Below are 20304 nucleotides of genomic sequence, written 5' to 3' on the forward strand. Positions count from 1 at the left end.
GATGTTCAGACGAATTTAATTAGGTTACAGTTTAGGACCAGACCTGTGCCTCAGATGACCTGCAAAAAGAAAAGCAAACAGATTTCATAGATTACATATTTGCTCAGCTCAACCTCGCCACTGTGGTCAGTCAACTTTGTATTATGTCACCCCACTGACCAGGGCCTCGGGGGGGGAACGACTAACTAGGTGCAAAAGTTCAAATTTAACAACTTGATGTGTGTCTTCATTGATCTGTCGCAGCCTTAAAAACAGCCTGACCTGCATTTTCATGCTACTGTCACGTTCACTTCAGAGTAAGTAGTATACAAGTAAAACATACCATGATAAAGAAAATATATATATGACAGAGTTGGACAAAGTGCCAGGAAGTAGAATAAAACCACCTTTAATCGTTGTTTCAGTGTGATGACTACTGCATACTATTCTGCCCTCAAACAAAAAATATATATATAAAATATCCTTAAAAAAAAAAATCACTTTACAGTCTGTTGAACAAGATACTTCAGGCGATAGTAGCATCTTCTTTTAAACATCACGATAATTCCTGAAACAGGAAATACTTAACAAAGGTACAATGAGACACACATGAGACCATTCATGAGCCTTGTGTGATTTAAAAGGGGGTGTGTCTGATCAAATAGAACATTTTCACTTTAAGTGTTCCACTAGAAAACATTAAAAAAAACACACAAAAGTGCAATTTTAATGAAGGGAACACACTGTCACAAACGAAAACAGAGAGCATCGTGGGTAAATGCTGGTAGAGAGTAAGTAATGTAACTGCTGTGTGGGCTGCTGAAAAAAGGAGCAGCTCTTGTGTACGTGAGGAATGAAGACTCTGTGTTCACATGCATCCTCTTAGCAGCGAGTTCGTGGTGTGTGCTGCCTCCTGTTGAGCAGATGAGGGAACTTCCAGCTGGAGCCTGGAGGAGGAGATGCTCCTCAGAGTCCCAGCTGAGGCTCCTCTTTGTCCTGACTTGTCTGAGCTGCTGCTCGGCTCTGACCGGCACACTGGAGAGAGGAGAGGGTCTGGAGGGCCGAGCCGAGGGAGCGTCTCTCTTCAGGAGGGACTCGATGGAGAAAGGACTGCTGAACTTTGTCTCACGTGTGATCTGAGCAGCTTCAGGAGAGTGGAGATCTGAGCAGTGCTTCGATGCTCTGCTGCTCATGTCCTCTGTTTCCACTTTGCAGGCCAACTCAGGGAAGAGCTGCAGGATTCCTTTAAAGTGACGACGCACCATCTTTGCTGTGATCTGACCGGGGTCCAGTTTCCAGTAGTTCCTCTTACTGTGGAATGAATCTGGGACCACAGGAATCTGAAAACACAACACAACTGAGTCAATACTTTTCACAGACACGGGTTATTCTTTCATTTGATAGCATTATAAAAATACTTGTTATTCTGGAATAAAACACGTACCTTGACAAAACATGAGTGTGTTGACAAACAGACTCTGATGTTGTTCTCAACAGATTTCCTGTCTTCACAGATGAGTGGGGCCAGCCTGTCCATCAACTGCAAAAAAATCAGGTTGAAGTTTAGATTTGAAGCAACGATTTGTGTTTCACATTACAACATCTACACATAATGACCGATGTTGGTTTCTTACCTGAGTGAAAGTGAGCATCTTGCCTGCAGCACCTTGGAGGACGACAGCGATCTTAGCCAGGTAGGTGGTGCTCTTCCTGAACAAACCTCGCTGATGCAGCTCGGCTCCAAACTTCTGGGTCCTGTTCTCCTGCATCTTCTTGGTTGGAGAGTCTGAGCTCAGAGTTGTGCTGTGAACAGTGTGTCTGAGTGCAGATGTGGACCTGCAGAGGTCAGCCCTGGATATAAGTGCTATCTGGACAATAGGACATTAGAGGGTGTGCACCAGAGGTTAATGAGGAGCTTTTCATGAGCAGATGAGCTGTTAGTGCTGGAGGTGGAGCCAGTGATTAGGGAAACCATTTCCAAAACATCATCAGCATATCTGAACGTGCTGGAGTCTGATCTGCCCCTAACCATCCCTAATTTATAATCTCAACTTAAAATAAAGCAGCAGAGGACTAACATTATATACATAGAGCACATAATTACTTACAATTAAATAACTGCACGAACCATACAAGTGAGTCTATTAAAGTATTGTTTTTAAAATAATTTAGCTTGGTTGGATTTTAAGCCCTCAACAGACACAAGGCAAATAAAGAAAATAATATATTGTGATTTAAATAAATTATCATTGTGATCCTGTGGAAAACAATTATCTGAAAGTTACTCCCGCAGTTGAGAGGCAGTACAAACATTGTGTGTTTCACTTCTTACAGTCGGGCACAATACACAGTTTAAAGACACAGCTCACATTCCAGTGAGAAATCGAATCACATTCCAACAGTTTGCAGGTCAGTGATCGCTGCTTTCAAGTCAATTGGGCCACATTAATGATGAAGACGATTTGCATCAGTGATCCTCATTCGGATGCATGAGCCCAACTTACCTGTGCTGGATGCTTTCGTGCAAGAACACCTTTACTCAGATGAATGGATTTGACTCCGCAGGACTTGGTCCAAACAGTGCAGCAGCTGAATTCACTCGTCTGTGATTGACGTGTGTTGCTCAGCTGCTCCGGGGTCAGTTCAGAGAAATAAAACAGACAGGACATCTAACCTTGAAGAGGTCATTACAGACTTAACTGGCTTTTGGGTTTTGTTCAGGAAATGTACTGGACTACATTGGGATGTTATTTATATTTTAAAACGTGATATATTATAACATCTCTACATTATCAACAGGAACCCTGCAGTTGCCACAATGAGGAAGCACTTTGGAGAAAAAGATAAACTCCTAAGAATTAACATTAGAACCAGACTCACCAGAGGGGATTCAAGCACATGATGCCTGACCTTTAGTTAAAATGAAAATGTCATTACAAATAGAAACTGGTACCGACAAAATCTCAGTCTGTTAGTTGCATTCTGTTTTTTGTATTTTTTTTAAAGAAAAGTACCCAGAATAGTATTTCCATCCCAGAAACAAATGATTTCTCAGCTGGATTGCGAATTTCCAATTTACTAACATCTTTGACAGCCAGTTATTTATGTAATAATGAGGATGTAGTGATTAAGTTTTCAATTACTTCTGAATATCAATTTGTGACTTTAACTAAAAGTTTAAAAAAAAATGTACAGCAGACTCAGTAGTTCCAGATTCACGCAAGACATTTTAATAAGCAAATTATTTGGTTAAATAGCTCAGTACACAGTATGAATATTTTACATTTCAATCATTGTTGATGTTAAATGTTATATATACAAGATTTTAATCTGTAATATATAAGCCAACAACTATATTCTATGCAAAAGATGATGTGATGGCATCCTGAGCGGCCTCTGCAGCTCAGTGATATAAACATGACACCTGGGCGAACGTGCTGCCTTTTCCCACAGGGCTGTCAGAGTGAAAGGCCCAAAATAAGTTTTAAAACCAACGTTCGCCAACAGAAGTGTCTCTCACATGACGGCTCGGACGCTGACAGGAGCACTGACCCGTGGATGAGATGTGACGCGTCCATCTCGGTCTGCACAACAGCTGGATGGATTGTTTTTGTTTGTGGCTGTTCTCCGGTACACAGGGTGTAACTTTATCCAGTTGGGTTTCTGGTTATGTGTTTAGGGGCCAATTTCACTGGGCATTGACACCCATAGGCTGTATAGACAACAACTTTGCTCCTGTTTGCTGTTGCATTTGTTTTGGTCTGAGATACTGGTCCAAAAAAATGCATATATGTTGTCTTTAAAAGGCTCAAACTAAAGCAGGGTAATTAAAAATATTGTTAATGTGTGTTAGTGAAATGCTCCTGGTATCTGTTTAGTCCACTAAGTGTACATTTTGTGAAGCTCAGATGAGGTGAGAATCACTGGAATGTGGCTGAAGACTTCTCCGGTTTCAAAGCTTTAAGTTTGTTGCATCTGACACATTCCAGTGTTTGTCACCTCGTTCACAGCCTCTGTCTGTGGGAGAGTGATTTACTTGTTTGTGAGGCAGCAGCACACTGGTTTAATCTACCACATATTCACTATTTACCCTTTCCATCACCTCTCTGAAAATATTACAAAATATCATTTGATACATTTCAAATTGTCTCAAGATAACAGGAGCTACATCAGACCAGGTAAGGAGCCGATATTTGATGAAGAATGTGCGACTGAAAGTGCGAAGCAAGGGAAAGAAGGACGAGCTCAACTTGAAGCCAATTCAGAGGAGCAGTTTGTTGATGGGCTGGGAACAATCACCTCCTTTGGGAAATACTCACAACTTGAAAGTGATGAAGTTCAACAATCTTTAACTGTTGGATAATTTACTGTTAAAACTTAATGTGCCACTGGTTTGAACGTCAGTAAATGTCACATTTTTCTACTCATAGAATATTTTCAGGCTGAAGGATTTGAAAACATTTATTTTTGTGATGTGGAGAATGCTAATTTGTGTCCATTTAGACTCATTAATCCTGTATATGTAAGATTTACATTTTTCTGTTTTAAATAATTAGAAGATACATGACGACACATAGAAGTTGTAAAATACCTCAAAAGTGTATTTAAGTGTCTTGAGTAGCAAATGCATTAAATTCTGATGTGACAGTGATTTTTAATTTCCATTTAAGATAAAAAAATAAGTATAATTTGATTAAATAGCTCAGTACACAGTATCAATATTTCACGTTTCAATCATTGTTGATTTTCAATGTTATATATACAAGAGCTGCTCCTTATTTCAGCGGCCCACACAGCAGTTACATCACATTTACCCATGATGCTCTCTGTTTCTGGCTGTGATGTGTGTTAGACCTGACATGAGAGCTTTCTCCAGCACTTCCTTCTAATAAAAAGTTGGCTTACTTCAAGTCATGATCCTTGACCTGTTTTCAAAGGAAATTACATGATCGTTGGTTTTTGCACTGGACAGCTTAGTCTTTTTAAAAAAATATATTATATTGTTCCCCACTTTTTTAACATTTAAGTTTATTCACGGGACACAAGCTGCTGAAATTTCAATTAAAACTGGAATAATGTGGGTTTTCAAAGTCTTGACACATCAGGTTACTTTCCACTGTTTTGCTTATACCAAATGTCATTGTCTTTGTTGGACAGTGTTAAACAGTATAAGAACCATATCTACACGTTTTTGTTCCAAACATCACAGATTGAGAGTGGGAGTGTCAGTAAAGTGCTTTTAGTTTTCTGTCCTCTGAATCTGAGTGAAGAGCAGATGAGGTGAAAATCCCTGGAATGCTCTGAAAAGCTTTCAAGTTGAAAACATCAATTAAAGGTATTGCTCTTGTTTAATCACCCACATTCCAGTGTTTGTCACCTCATTCACTACAGTCACTGTCAATTACAGCTGCAGGTTTAATGTGGTAAAATCAGCATTGATTCGCTGAAGGTCTCTTTCGTTGTAAATTATAATTGTCAAAGTGCAACCTTGGTGTGATCTTAATGAGTTTTAATGAAAAGTGTAAAGTTCTTGTTGCGCTTTCTTTGTGCTTAGTTAATATGAGCTTATAAGGACTCATGTTATATATCTTGTAACATGGAAGACAATGAATGATCACCCAGAGAAGTGTGAATTGTTCCCCATCTTATTTTGCACTTTTACTAAAGATAGTCACAGAATTTATTTTCATCATTTTATTGAAAAACATAAAGTGCTGCAGAAGGATGACATGAAAGGTCTGAAACACATCACAGCCAGAAACAGAGGGTATCATGGGTAAATGCTGGTAGAGAGTAAGTGATGTAACTGCTGTGTGGGCTGCTGAAATAAGGAGCAGCTCTTGTGTATGTGGGGAATGAAGACTCTGTGTTCACATGCATCCTCTTAGCAGCGAGTTCGTGGTGTGTGCTGCCTCCTGTTGAGCAGATGAGGGAACTTCCAGCTGGAGCCTGGAGGAGGAGATGCTCCTCAGAGTCCCAGCTGAGGCTCCTCTTTGTCCTGACTTGTCTGAGCTGCTGCTCGGCTCTGACCGGCACACTGGAGAGAGGAGAGGGTCTGGAGGGCCGAGCCGGGGGAGCGTCTCTCTTCAGGAGGGACTCGATGGAGAAAGGACTGCTGAACTTTGTCTCACGTGTGATCTGACAGCTTTGCAGGCTGCAGCTTCAGGAGAGTGGAGATCTGAGCAGTGCTTCGATGCTCTGCTGCTCATGTCCTCTGTTTCCACTTTGCAGGCCAACTCAGGGAAGAGCTGCAGGATTCCTTTAAAGTGACGACGCACCATCTTTGCTGTGATCTGACCGGGGTCCAGTTTCCAGTAGTTCCTCTTACTGTGGAATGAATCTGGGACCACAGGAATCTGAAAACACAACACAACTGAGTCAATACTTTTCACAGACACGGGTTATTCTTTCATTTGAAAGCATTATTAAAATACTTATAATTGTGGAATAAACACGTACCTTGACAAAACATGAGTGTGTTGACAAACAGACTCTGATGTTGTTCTCAACAGATTTCCTGTCTTCACAGATGAGTGGGGCCAGCCTGTCCATCAACTGCAAAACATCAGGTTGAAGTTTAGATTTGAAGCAACGATTTGTGTTTCACATTACAACATCTACACATAATGACTGATGTTGGTTTCTTACCTGAGTGAAAGTGAGCATCTTGCCTGCAGCACCTTGGAGGACGACAGCGATCTTAGCCAGGTAGGTGGTGCTCTTCCTGAACAAACCTTGCTGATGCAGCTCGGCTCCAAACTTCTGGGTCCTGTTCTCCTGCATCTTCTTGGTTGGAGAGTCTGAGCTCAGAGTTGTGCTGTGAACAGTGTGTCTGAGTGCAGATGTGGACCTGCAGAGGTCAGCCCTGGATATATGTACTGTCTGGACAATAGGACATTAGAGGGTGTGCACCACAGGTTAATGAGGAGCTTTCATGTGCAGATGAGCTGTTAGTGCTGGAGGTGGAGCCAGTGATGAGGGAAACCATTTCCAAAACATCATCAGCATATCTGTCTGGATGCTCTGAGAGTTCATCTCTGTTCACAATAATACAATATTAAAGTTATTGTGTTTTTGATGTTTTTCTTTTCATTAATGAAAATAAAATCATTTAAATATTTAATTTAATTTTCCTGTATGAGTTTGGAGCTGGAGGAACTTAGTCCAAATTTGTTTTGAAGCATTGCACAACTAATTAGCTTTTACTTTTGTTATTTATTATATATTTATTAAAACCCAGACAAAAATAAAATATAAAAGGAACTGAAAAACATTTTATAATACAAAAATGTGACACTTTCTGATATTCCAACCGGTGGCATATAAAGCTTTAATATTGATTTGGTTAACCAACAATTAAATATATAAATATTGGCTCCTTACATGGTCTGATAAAGCTCCTATTATTTGTTGGCTATTTTAAATTGATCAAGTAATATTCAAAGTTTTTGTAATATTTTTACCGAGGGCGATGTAAAGAATAAATAGTGAATATGTTGTAGATTAAACCAGTGTGCTGCTTCACTAACAAGTAAATCACTCTCACACAGGCAGAGGCTGTGAATGAGGTGACAAACCCTGGAATGTGACAGATACAACAAACATAATGCTTTTAAACTGGAGAAGTCTTCAGTCACATTCCAGTGATTCTCACCTCACCATCCCTCAGCTAGTAAACACCAGGTGGAATCTAACTTTATTTGACATTTTGTGCCAGGTCAGAAAAGGCAGATTCAATTCATGAGGGTGTGAAATTTTGGACCAAATCAAAATCCTGATCTAGTGAATTGAAATGTGGTTTCTTTAGAAAATAATTAGTTTCTAAAGATAAAAGTTGAAATCAAATTGTGAGTCAGATTTGATGTGCAATTGCTTGAAAATTGTCCATATATCAATGTTCCGTCTGTTGTTTCTGTGATTTATTGCCTCAGTCAACTGAATAAGTAGCTCACCTGCCTACATGATAGTGGTTGTGCATCATTCAATACAAGGTTGACTAGATATATTCTTCATTTTGTCAAAGTGTCCTCTCTCTTGTCTTAAAAAAGACAAAGTCACCACATTCTGTAAGCACATTTGTTTGCTGTTTTACATGATGTGAGATGTTAACTTAAAACATTTTAATATTCAAAATGGCAAAAAATCTCCTGGTGAATGTCCATCTGGGATTATCTTCTTTTTGCTCTGTTTTGTTCTCCACCACCTTTTTGAGAAAAAAACATGTGGCTCCTCAGCTGCTCCTGAATGCTCCTCTGTTTTCAGCCAGTTGCCATCTTTGTCTGGCATTAACACTGAGCAAGTAGCATTCAGTGGATTGTCAGGACAACAACATGTTGTGAATCAAAACGAGACGGACAGGAACCAAAACAGTCAAGTTCATGGTCAGGATTTTTAAAATCACTTCTAAATACACAACTAGCATTGGGCAAAAATACCAAACCCCACAGATCTGATTATGATCGCTTTGTATATCTGTTGGTGATCATTTTTTATGTTCATTTAAAATCTGCAGCATGACTTTTAATCTTAAATAGCTCACCGATGCAGCTAAAGATACGACAAAGAGAGAAAGAAACACTTTCTTTGTAAAAAGTTAGAATTTGGTCAGTTTAGTCCTTGAAATTTGAGAAAAGATCTCACACAGTATAAACAACAGTGTCAGTGTTGCAACGCAACGTTGAATCCAGCTGATTTGAAGGCAGTAAATCCACAGTGTATCAGTTAATCCTGCAGATATCAGCATAGTAGATACGACTAAAAACACAGATTACAAAGCTATTGAACATCCAGATGAGCCACTTGACTGGTTCTGTTCTCATGTACACGACCACACCCGAGGGTTCAGAGCTCATTCTCTTATGATGTAAAGGTCCTCATTAACATGGAATACACACTGTCCCCTTTAATGTCCAACTGAATCTTTAAGGGCTATCTTCAGATCAGTGTTAATAGATCATTTTCAAAGAGGCTGAGAGTCTAAACATTAGAGGTTCAGTGTGTAGAATTTAGTGACATCTAGTGGTGATGTTGCATGTTGCAGCTGAATACCCCTCACCTCACCCTCCCCTTCCAAACATGAAAGAGAACCTGTGGTAGGTGTTTAGTTTGTCCAGTCTGGGCTACTGTAAAAAAACATGGTGGCCTCCGTAGAGAGGACCCGCTCCAGATGTAAATATAAAGTATGTAAATATAAAGGGCCCATTCTAGGGTAAAGAAAACAATTCGTACAATTTAGATGAAACGTACTACTGAAAACATACAAGATTATTTTATATTTCTGCCAATAGATCCCTTTCACCTAAATCTTACACACTGGACCTTTAACAACTCCTTTTTAAGTATGTGGATATTGTTATACTCTGTTCTCCCTACTGTCAAGTATTACAACCCATCATATACACAAAGGCTCAGAAATATGAATAGAATAGCATTAAGAATTAAAGTGAAAGTACAGGTCTGGTCCATCTGAGTGCTAAATCTTTAAATCATTATCATAGCATCAGTGTGTAAGCAGCATGTTAATGTTGTAGCTGCTGCTGGGGAAGCTAATTTCACCTAGTGCTTCCTTTACAGGAACACCAGATAAACTGATGATTAATTGCAGTGGAAAGACGAAAAGGTTTTGACCTCTCTTCTCTTGGTTGTTTTTTGTCAGCTATCAGATCGTTTATTGAAATGAAACTGTGTAAGATCAGTGTTCTGACAGAGCTGTTAACTCAAGCTATCTGAATGTGACCATGACGCTGCTGTGTGATGTGAGACATCAAAAAGTTTGGAGACCACAGGTTTAATCTTTGACAAAGTGTTGTATTTTAAATAGGATTTATTATCTGCATGAAATCGTAACAGGACTCAGGACTACTACACCTGTAACCATTTCTCATAACAAAGCAAAAGAGGAAACTAGTTATTTAATTGTCAACCTCAATCTTTATGTCTGCTCTCCACCAATTGTACTTAATACAGAGGTTCTGCAGGTATATTAATAAGTTGTACTTATGTCTTTTTAAAACCTTTTAAAGTTTATAATGAATTAAATTGAAGATCTATTTCAAGCTATGTCCCAGACATACTTACACTTACCCATAATTTAAGATAAGTGAAGTGCCCTAGTTGGGAATAACCCTCAAAACGTGACATTATCTCTGAAACTACAGAAGCAGTAGGTATCCATCCAAACCAATTTAAAGATCCATGGTGATGTTTGTAGTTTTATTACAATGAACTACAACACAGACATTACAAACTTTGCAAGCCACCAAAACATTTCTCAAATTTCCTAAAAATCCTGTTTAGTTACCATTGAGATAATAATAAAAAAAATGTAAAAAAAAAAAAAAAAATCAACCTAAATATATTAAAGTAGTGTATGTAATTATTTAAAATTCCAATTATTGAATTTTACACTTTAAGACCCCGCAGGAACCCTGTTAACAGGAAAGCAAAGATTCATATATTACAACTTGAGCTTCCTTTAACAAATACTCAGCATTTGTATTGGCAAGGTTTCATTCTTAGCTCAGTTTTTTTAATCCATTATACAATTTTCTGCCTCATTTAAAACTCATGTATGGTAGGTTTAATTTTTTTTTCTCATAATCCTTTAAACATGTTTGTATGACATCAACCGTATGAACAGAAGACACAGGACAGAGACTAAATGAAATAAAATGCCATTTTATTGTTCAGCCGTGTCATAACCTCGTCTCCAAAATAAGAACAGCAGGACTACAACTGTTTTTCGTCAACCTAGCTACCCCTTGACAGCACATAAAACTGGGTTTTATTAGACCACCAATGATAGCGTTAAAGACTTTTCTATCAGACATCCAAAGATAGCATACAAAATAGTTGTTAACCTACCAGTGATACTGTATATAAAACACTTCTAGATTTATCCCCAACCCTCCCTCAATTTCACCCATACCCCTCTTTAGAACATTTGTGACACTGACATATTTTATGCTTAAACAAGCACATATTAAGAATGCATAATTCTCCATTTCTGAGATTATAAAAAAAACTACACAATGTTACACTTTAAGTCAGAGTACAATTCAACTGATTATTAGTGTTCTACACATTCGGCCATAAACCAAAGGAACATTGTATAATATCACTATAACTTAACACTACATGTAATATACGTTAAAAAAAATTACAAATGATTAGCAAGAGAAAATGAAGATGGCTAGTGTGAAGGCAAGCTGGGTCAGTACCATAACAGAGAATGAGTAATACAAAAAGAAATAAAAAAATAGAATAAGAAAAATAGAAACAAAAACTGATAAGAATACAGGCAAGGCTAAAACATGTGTTTCAAACTTAAGATCCACCTCATGTGCACTCATCCATATTAGGTAACCTGCTCCAAGACCTCCATTGTGCGATTCCACATCTCTGATACTTTAACCCTTTCTTTCTTTCTTACCCCTGTTTCAACTTGCTTTAACATTCCCATGGCAACCATCTTCTTTGTTTTCTTGTGTCAGGCACTTTCCAAGACCACTTATTCCTCTCTTTACCTTCAACAACTCTACAGGCCAATCATAATGCTGCTTCAGACAATAGAGGCCAATCACAATGCAGGTTCTATCAGAATACAACTGCAAAAGAACACAGGTCGGAAATATGAAGTCAATGTGCTGCCAGTCAAATAGATACTTGTTTTCACTGTGAACTAGTTATATAAGAGTTTTGTGGAAGTCTGTCTCACCAATCCTACAGGTCAGTGTCAAACCAGGCCAGCTGGTTGCTGTCCATCAGGTCCTGGGAGTGGCCGAGGTCCGGCAGCGGGTCAGTGTGGTGGCCCAGGTCGGGTAGAGTGTCAGCATGGTAGTCGGAGCCCTCCATCATGGGGTCTAGCAGGGTGTCCTGGCCGTAGGCTGATGGGTAGGCCCTGTAGGCTACATCTGAAACAAACAACAACCTTAATAACTGCTGCAAAACATACACATCACACAGACAGTTTTTATTTCAGCTTGTAAAAAATGCTTTGAGAGATAAATCACATTTACAAGAGGCGAGAGCGACAGTAGGGAATTCATCAGATATATATAAAAAAAAAAGAAGCTATTTACCATCCTGCCTGTAAGCCAGAGGGTCCCCCTGAGCTCCCATATCCAGTCCCAGGTCTCCAGTCTATAAAAAAGGCAAAAGAGTGATGAGTATAATCTGTTAGAAGTCAACATATATGTAGGGGTGAAGGTCTTTGTCTCAGCTTTATTCACCAATTCTATACTGTAGCTACGATACAATTTTGAAATTACTACTGTGGTTACTTCTTCAGTGTGAAGACACTATATAGATGAACAATATCACATGTCCCCATATATATTATTTGATATCTAGATAAACACATCACATTTTAGGTGAAATTGAATGTAGAATTTATTGTGTATACTGAGGCCATGGCATTGCAGATGCAAGGCACCAGTTATCATCCTTCTAGTGATTATTTTTGCAATATGTTGTGCTGCCGGCAAAAGCCTCCAAGAACATCCGAGTCTGGAATTTGTTTTGAGAACTTCACTGTACTTTTGTTCCCCTCGACCGCAGACTAACACTATACTCAGAACCTGATATGAGAGATATGTTGTCCCTGGCTGTAGAAGTTTGATTATAAATGATTCTGTGTACCTCATTCCACGCCATAGGCTCAGTTCTGAACAAGGAGCTGGTCAGCTCCACCGACAGACGTTTCTTGTAGTCCTGGGGCTTGTCCTCAGACATGCGGAACAGGACAGCTGCAGCGTAGGTTGCTGAAGGAGAGAATGCACCACAACACAAGTAAAGTAACTCGCTCTGACAATCTGAAATGTGTGTGGTCTGTACATGTACACGTTTACTCACCAACGCCCTCATTGCGGGAATGCAGCAGCTCAGTGAGCGGTGCAGTGGCTCCTTCAGCTTCAATTGCCTCAGCAGCTTCTTTGTCCTGTGCCAGTTCACACAGAACACCTGCTGCCACACGCTGGATATTCTCCACTGGAGAGTAAAGTAACTGCAAGAGGCAGAAATGTGATTTAGACAAAACACATTGTGTGAAAGGAAATAGTTAAAATAATGCAATGACATTTATATGTAGTCGATTTAAGTTTTTTGTTGTCCGTAAGATTTAACATTTGAGGGTTTAGTTTTACCTGGACAAAGAGTGGAATGGTGTTGAGCCCTCTGATGACAATTCTGTTGTGGACGTCCCGGGCAAGGATGTGCAGAGCTCCCGTGCAGCCTTCCACGATTTCCTCCATACGCACACCCTCCTGTAATATGTGAGGAAAAGGGAAGTCAGTTCTGAATGTACAAATAAAGACAATCTGAGGGATTGTTGGCCTGGTTACGTACCACAAACTGCTGCTGGTTGCCTCCCATGCTGGTGCGCCTCTGGGTGTCCTGGTGAGCCCTGACGAGCAGTTGGACCAGGCGGGGGATGGCTCCCTGCTCCCGCAGAGCACTGTGGTTGGCTGGGCACAGAGCAAGGTTCCGGATCAGACCAACTGTGGCCTAGATAGGAGAAAAATTACACATGTTGGTTGAAAATATATCCAATGACGTCAGCATATGCAAAGTTGATTGAACATTATAATTAGTCTGGGGGGAAAAGTGCAGGTGTAGAGAAACGGAGATGGGAACTGACCTTGATTAGTGGCCAATGGGATGGAGGGTGCAGGAGTTTGACCACCACAGGCAAGCCGTAATGAAGGCGCACAGCGTTCTGGGCCATCTCAGCATCCTGGTGGCGGGAGGTCAGGTGGCGAAGGGCACAGACTGCTGGCTCTGTGATGTCCTCCCTGTCGCCAGCCCGAAGCACTGTTCGCACCAGAGCCTCAATTCCTCCAACCTGAAGAGATGAGTTCAATCGGATCATAAGTTATTTAAAAAAATAAAATAACTAGACCAAAATGTTTAATCAAAACACACAATCATCTACATACAACAGATATTAACAGTAAAACTTACCTGGCAGACCATAAGTTTGTTACTGTAGTTGTTACAGGTCAGGTTGGAGAGGATGCCAGCAGCACATGTCACAACATTGATGTCATCACTGCCCAGCAGCTGGACCAGGGTCCCCAGAAGACCCTCCATTCCCTCCTGATGAGCAGAAGATGGGGCAGCAGGATCAGAAATAAGAAAAGGGAAGATTGCATGCATTCACAGTCATTTTTCATATTGATTTATTAAAACAAAATAATGGATTTTTGTTACACTATCAACACATTGATGAATGAGCAGTTGTAAACACTGAACCTGTGCATCATATGTTGTTAGCGTTTGTGATCACAGACATTTAACTCATAATGTACCTGTTTAGTGGCAGCATCTGAAAGATTCCTCAAAGTCCAGAGGCAGTTCTGGACCAGACGCTGGCTGGGGTCTGTCAGGTGAAGCCCCAAGGCCTGCATGCCACCTACACACGAAGTCCAAGGGACACAAACAATTACATCAGAGCCATTTTATCACATTCGCAAACCACAAGTACAAAATCTGTAATACATCCTCAGTTTACTGTAAGGAGTAAGGTCACTGTTAAGTATTTGCATTTTATTTCTGTACGTACCAGCCTCGACGATGGCAGGCTTGTTGCTTGAGCAAACAGAGAGCACCTTGAGCACTCTGCTCGTGGTCCACAGCAGTTTCTCATATGTGAATGTTCTCATGATGTTGACCAGGGCTTGGGGGCCACCGCTGGCTAGAATGATCAGCTAAAAAAATAAATCAAGACATGTTTTTGTTTGTATATTTTACAAACAGCCAAGTACTTAAAGCAGACACGTTAGGGACATACAAACCTTGATGAACTTGGCGAATTACAAAATTTAAATGAAATCTTAAAAAAGTGTTCCAATACCTTGCTTTCCTGGTTGCCATATGCCAGAATCTGCAGGCAGTCAGTAGTGATTGCCAGGAACTTGACGTTGGTGTTGGCCAACAGGGCCACCATCTTCTGCAGTCCTCCAGCTAGACGCACCGCCATCTTGGCCCCTTCCTGATGCAACAACAGGTTGTGGAGCGTGGTAATGGCGTAGAACAACACGCTGTCCACTGGCGAGCTGGAAAAACGAATAAAATAATGAGAATGTTAAATCACCTTATAAACTAGTATTTCTGATAAAAACATGACCAGTAAACACAAAGTAGAAGATTTTCCTACACTGTGCATAAACACAAGATACAATCAGTTTCTGTCAAGACTCAGCTCAGCGAGTGACAGTCATCAATCACTTTTAGACACCATATACTTGCTTGATGATAAGGCTGCAGTGTTTTTAACGAGACAAAACCTTCCCCCCCCCCAATCAAGAAGTGTTGAAGATAACAGGCTTGCTCGGTCACAATCAGCTAAGAATGTGAAACGAATACCCAAACACACATGCATGAGTGCAGCAGGGCCGTCACACTCTGGCTGAACTTGGATTTCACATAAAGTGTTGGATTAAAATCAGCTTGAAGTTGAGACATTTGGTCCTCAGAGAAACAGGGGTACTTCTATCTGGTGAGTAGCCCCTCCACATCAGCTTATAGCCATTCTTAAGAAATAGCCTTTTTCAAATCCAAATATAGCACGTCAAAATGTTTCCTAATTTCTTATAGTGCCTTTTACTGCTGAAATGAGAATGCATGATGTACTTTAATAGCAAAAAAAACTGAACCCTGTCTTTTATTTTTTCACATCAGGATTTCAACAGTGCCAAGTTAAATTTGAGACAAATGATGAAACCTGTAAACAACAAATCAAATACATTGCCAGTGTCTTCAAGAAATGACTTGCTCATCTGACAATAAAACCACTGTATAGACATCTTTAAATCAATACGGATACTTTGGAGCACTAAGCCACTGCATTTCCTGTACGCCACATCTGCACTAACAATCAAGGAACAACGGACATTTAGGAAAAAAAACACTTATAGGCGCTCTCAAAGCACAACAAAGAAACAATAAATGTGATGAAATCTTTTGAGTGACATTACGATGTAAACAATTACTACACTTAAAGGGTCAAATTACTACTCAGGTGAGCAATCTAAATTGCATTCAAACTCATGTAGGGATCAGGTAGCAGCTCATACGCTCTTTGAAGTGTAGTAATGTGATTCCAGGTGGAAATTCAAACACACATGCGACATCCAACAAGTCACGACTTGCTAAAAGGATAACTGTTTTGGCTGTGCGTGTCTTGGTTTTCAAAGGTGACTACAAAGAATAAAAGTTTTAAACTAGGTATGCTGTTCTTTGTGAAGTAAGCTGGTCGGTGAAGGAGTTGGTTATTTGAGCATAATGCTGGAGCTTATATCAAAGCATTGATTAATCAACTTATGATTGATTAAAACAAACATCTTAGTAGTTAATAGCTAGTGGGATGTAGTGAATTTAAAGGCTGTTAAATTGTATTAGTGTCGCTTTCTTACAGACAAGGTTTTCAACTATTTTAATCCATTCAATTGAAAGCACATTGACTAGTTCCTGTAATATATTCAGGAGAATTAGTCCCGCTATTTCTCCAGTGTCTTACCCAAGCATCTTGACTAGGGCAGGGATGCCTCCAGACTTGAAGATTGCAAGGAGCCCCTCACGATGGTGAGACAGGTTGTGCAGGGTGCCAGCAGAGCAGCGAGCTGTCTCCACATCACCAGTGTTCTGCATGGCACGGACAACAGCCGATACCATTTGTGGTGAGCGCATCAGGGCATGCCGCGATGCCTCCTTCTTTGACAACTGGTGCACCATTACAGCTGCTTTATTCACAACAACCTAAGACAGAAAATATTTGTTAGGGGTCCATGAGTTACTCGGCCGGCATCACTTGGACATTTTGGATTGTTTGTGTTAATGAGACAATTCACAAATTTCTACGCGTACCTGGTCCTCATCGTTGAGCAGTTTAGTAAGCTCTGGGATGGCACGAGTGGCCAGCTCAGCATCATCTTGATAGTTAATGAGGTTGACGACAGCATGTTTCAGCATCTGAGAGGGCTCTGCGAGGCGCTGCACTGCTGTTGGGTGGGCTGCATCCAGCTGGGTGGGTGGGATCTGAATGCCCTCCTCCAAGGTCTCAGGGAACATGGCAGCACGTACACGCTGGGCCCGAGTCATGGCATAACCCTCAATGTCTGAAAAGAAGACAACATTATGACATTATTACCGAAATTTACCACAGATTCTGTCTTCTGTGCTTATGCCACAGTATCTATGATGCTGCAAGTATCACAGGTACCTGGGGCCTCAGGAGTGAAGGGTGGGTTGAATTCCCAATCATAGAGACTTGGATCGTCCTCCTCGGCATCAGGGTTCCCCTTGCCACTGAGAGATGGTGCACTGGTGGTAACGCCAGACTGGATTCCTGAATCCAGGTAGGACTGCTGCTGCCACTGGCTCACAGCAATCTTACTGTCCCCCATTGCCATGTCCAACTCCATCAAATCAGCTACAAAATAAAAGGGTGAAACATGAGGAATAATAGATAAAGAGTATTGTATGATTTCATTTCTGACTTTTAGCCAGATGTTGTTTTTTTTACCCCTAATCTTACAGGATTTAACAATCTCCTAAAATATTCGGAAATTAAAAAAGTTATTGATGAAAGGAGATGTAGGAATGGATCTAATTTATTGATTAATTAAAAAGGTGGTTGTTAGGCAGCAGGGAAATGGAGAGGGACATGAAATCAGAGTGAGAATGAAGTCCCCTCAGAACAGTTTGAACAGAACAAAAGAGCAAACGAAAACTTTGCATTCTTCTATAACTTAAAAAAAAAAAATAGGTAAACATTAATTCAACTCACTATCCTTCAAACACGTTTATTTTATGTAAGGATAAAACTTACACATAAAAGATATCGGATTACAATCACTTGGGGGGGATACTGTGACATGTGCTCACCTGGCTCCCATTTTCCTTTTATTTTCCACAGGGCCTCGAGGCTCACGGCATTTTATTTGCTCACGCACGGTCGTAAAAAAACAAAACGATGAAGGCTAATATTTGAGTTGACACCAAACTAATCCACAGGAAAGTAGAAGATCGCGAAGTTTTTCATACTCACACTGGGTAGCCATTGTTCTTGCCTGCCCTCAGCCCGCACAGCAGATATGTCTGTAAAAAAAAAGAAAAACAAGTCCACAGGAGAAGTGAGAAGAACTCAGACTTGACTTCTTCTTGCCAAAGTGGCGGTTTTCGTTGGTGCGGTGTTTTTTTCCTCTCTTCCTACGTGGTCCCCGGTAATAAGACGTTCTGCTGCTGCCGCCGCTACCTGAGCCAGCTCCCTCTGCTCCAGCGAACGTAGCCGTGAGGGGGGAAATACCGAAGCCTCCACCTCCAGCCCGAGAGAGAGAGAGAGAGCGAGCAGAGCAGAGCGGTGGGTATTTCCAGGCCCCGCACGAACACAATTCACCATTCAGCAGCAAAGAACATCAAAGGCATATTTCTCCCCCTCCCCCCCATGCCACGGCCAAGTTCCGACCCCGCAGCTTGGGTTTCCAACGAGAGAAACTCTTCCCCTCCGCCCCGCAATCACTTCCATGACTCCTCCTCTCCCGGGTGCCTCGGACTACGAGCCGCCTGTGAAAACCCGAACCAACTCCCTGGCCACAAAGGTTACATCCACCAAGTATTTTTTTTTTATGACATATGATTTAACACCGAAAAGCGCTAGCACGGGTTAGCCATCTTAGCTAACAGGTTGGCTAGCTTTACCTTGAGAAAAGCTCGCTCAGCTAGCATAACGTGCGTAGCTAACCCCCCCTCCTCTCTCCGCTAGTTAGCTCGCTAGCTAACATAAACAAACACTGTTCAGAGCTTCACCCACCGGATTGAAATCCCCAACACTCGCCCTGTGGTACAGTCGGTATTAGCGGAGGTGGCAGTCAGAAGTCAGCGCATCGTTGGATTCGCGACTTTCAAAAGCAAACCTCACAAATGTTTAATTCTGGGCTGATTAGCCAGGCTACCCAAGAACGTATGAAAAGTAGATCCAAGCGCCACCGTAGAAAAACCTGCTGTGCTACCAGCCAGATCAGAAAAAACCCCCCACCGGAGCCCCCCCCTCCCTCGGCAAAGAGGCTTTTCTGTGATAAAACCACACATTACCACGATGCTCGCGTGTTGCACCGTGGCCGCAGGGACCGCGGTGTCCTTACCAGAGTCGAGCGGCTCCTCCGTGGTTCGTGTCGGGGAGATTGTCTCTTTTTCTCTCGGCTGAAAACGAGCTCCGAGCTGCTAGGTGAACCACCCGTGAGAGTCCGAACCACACCCGCCGCTGCGCCGCCGAAGATGTTGCTTCCGCCTGCGCGATCGAACATCAAGATGGCGTGGGGGAGAAAACACAGTATTCTGCCGCACTAGGAAAAAATAGGGCGCCATTTTAAACAAAGTTGTAGCCTCGGAACTATTATTTCTGCTGCTGCATCTGCACGTTTACACGTTTTTATCTGAACAGCAGCCGATCGCTTCAGTTGTTTGTGATTTTTCACGAAAAGATGCGGGACACTCGCTGCTCTGATGGTGGTGGTGGTGGTGGTGAGGGGGGGCGAGGTGCATTCATTAGAGAGGAATGTGATTCATGAGCTGCTGAGAAACGAAGGGGTTTCATTAACATGCAGTTTGCACGGGACCACAAACAGAACTATATTCTTTTATTTATCGTAGTTAATTAAATCATCATCAGGCAAACGTGAGTGTTGCTTCTCAACCATCTCTAATCTCATCTATTTTCAAAAGCTGCCACAGAGTTTACATTTGAATTAATTTCCAAGTGATCAGCTGCAGGAAGAACACAAATATATAGACTTCAGACTATACCATGTAGTAGGAAATATGATTTTATCATGTTATATATACAACCCATAATTTGATCCCCTAACATATAAATTGTCCATCTTAAAAACGTTGAAAAACATGCCATGGCCACAATAACATGATTCTTGTATAAATGGCATTTGATAGTTTTTATCGTCACATGAACCGATCAATACAACTGTGAGTAACTAAAGTCCAATAACTAATAGAAAGCTGCAGTAAACTCAGATATACTCATGATGTATTTTTGCTGTGTGCATCTATTGATAGGCAAGTTGTTATCTAATTGCAGTGCAGATGCCAGAATAACCAGTCTGATGTGTAACATTCACTTGTACTGCACGTGTGTACTTGAGCATCCACTGTTCTTCAGCTGCATTACACACACACGTCACAAATAACAGATAGAAAGGATTAATTTGACTTGTTAATATGGTTTTACTGAAAGAAAATGTATTGATAAGCTCTGATATGGAAACAATCAAACAGAAAATAGTTCTCACGCACAGTATAGTGTTCATGCGCCTC

General features: G+C 41.0%; 3 protein-coding genes across 5 annotated transcripts; all 3 read right to left on the minus strand.

Annotated features, from left to right (window-relative positions):
* Positions 1–2615, minus strand: LOC118124952 (forkhead box protein Q1). The gene is made up of 4 exons (XM_035183187.1): positions 2484–2615; positions 1614–1847; positions 1424–1519; positions 1–1319 (listed from the first exon to the last, which is right to left on the minus strand). Exons 2-4 carry the CDS (start codon positions 1746–1748, stop codon positions 726–728), a joined length of 825 nt encoding a protein of 274 aa, XP_035039078.1. The 5' UTR covers positions 1749–1847; positions 2484–2615; the 3' UTR covers positions 1–725.
* Positions 2616–5766: 3151 nt separating this feature from the next.
* LOC118125136 (forkhead box protein H1) lies at positions 5767–6868 on the minus strand. Its single transcript, XM_035183506.2, has 3 exons — positions 6628–6868; positions 6439–6534; positions 5767–6335 (listed from the first exon to the last, which is right to left on the minus strand). Exons 1-3 carry the CDS (start codon positions 6760–6762, stop codon positions 6066–6068), a joined length of 501 nt encoding a protein of 166 aa, XP_035039397.2. The 5' UTR covers positions 6763–6868; the 3' UTR covers positions 5767–6065.
* A 3768-nt stretch (positions 6869–10636) lies between these two features.
* Positions 10637–19277, minus strand: LOC118124788 (catenin beta-1). 3 transcript variants are annotated; one of them, XM_035182927.1, is made up of 17 exons: positions 19119–19277; positions 18026–18075; positions 17198–17407; positions 16843–17093; positions 16496–16734; positions 14831–15032; positions 14540–14684; positions 14286–14389; positions 13939–14073; positions 13616–13819; positions 13324–13482; positions 13122–13241; positions 12832–12982; positions 12619–12740; positions 12060–12120; positions 11696–11891; positions 10637–11585 (listed from the first exon to the last, which is right to left on the minus strand). In XM_035182927.1, the coding sequence occupies exons 2-16, from the start codon at positions 18036–18038 to the stop codon at positions 11701–11703; spliced, it is 2307 nt and encodes a 768-aa protein (XP_035038818.1). In that variant the 5' UTR covers positions 18039–18075; positions 19119–19277; the 3' UTR covers positions 10637–11585; positions 11696–11700. The 3 variants fall into 3 exon arrangements, with proteins under 3 accessions (XP_035038818.1, XP_035038817.1, XP_035038819.1); XM_035182926.1 differs by having other exon boundaries at positions 10637–11891; XM_035182928.2 differs by lacking the exon at positions 19119–19277 and adding an exon at positions 18788–18984 and having other exon boundaries at positions 10637–11891.
* Positions 19278–20304: the final 1027 nt, after the last annotated feature.

This window comes from Hippoglossus stenolepis, chromosome 17 (genome assembly GCF_022539355.2).
Source record: "Hippoglossus stenolepis isolate QCI-W04-F060 chromosome 17, HSTE1.2, whole genome shotgun sequence".
Taxonomy (NCBI): Eukaryota; Metazoa; Chordata; class Actinopteri; order Pleuronectiformes; family Pleuronectidae; genus Hippoglossus; species Hippoglossus stenolepis.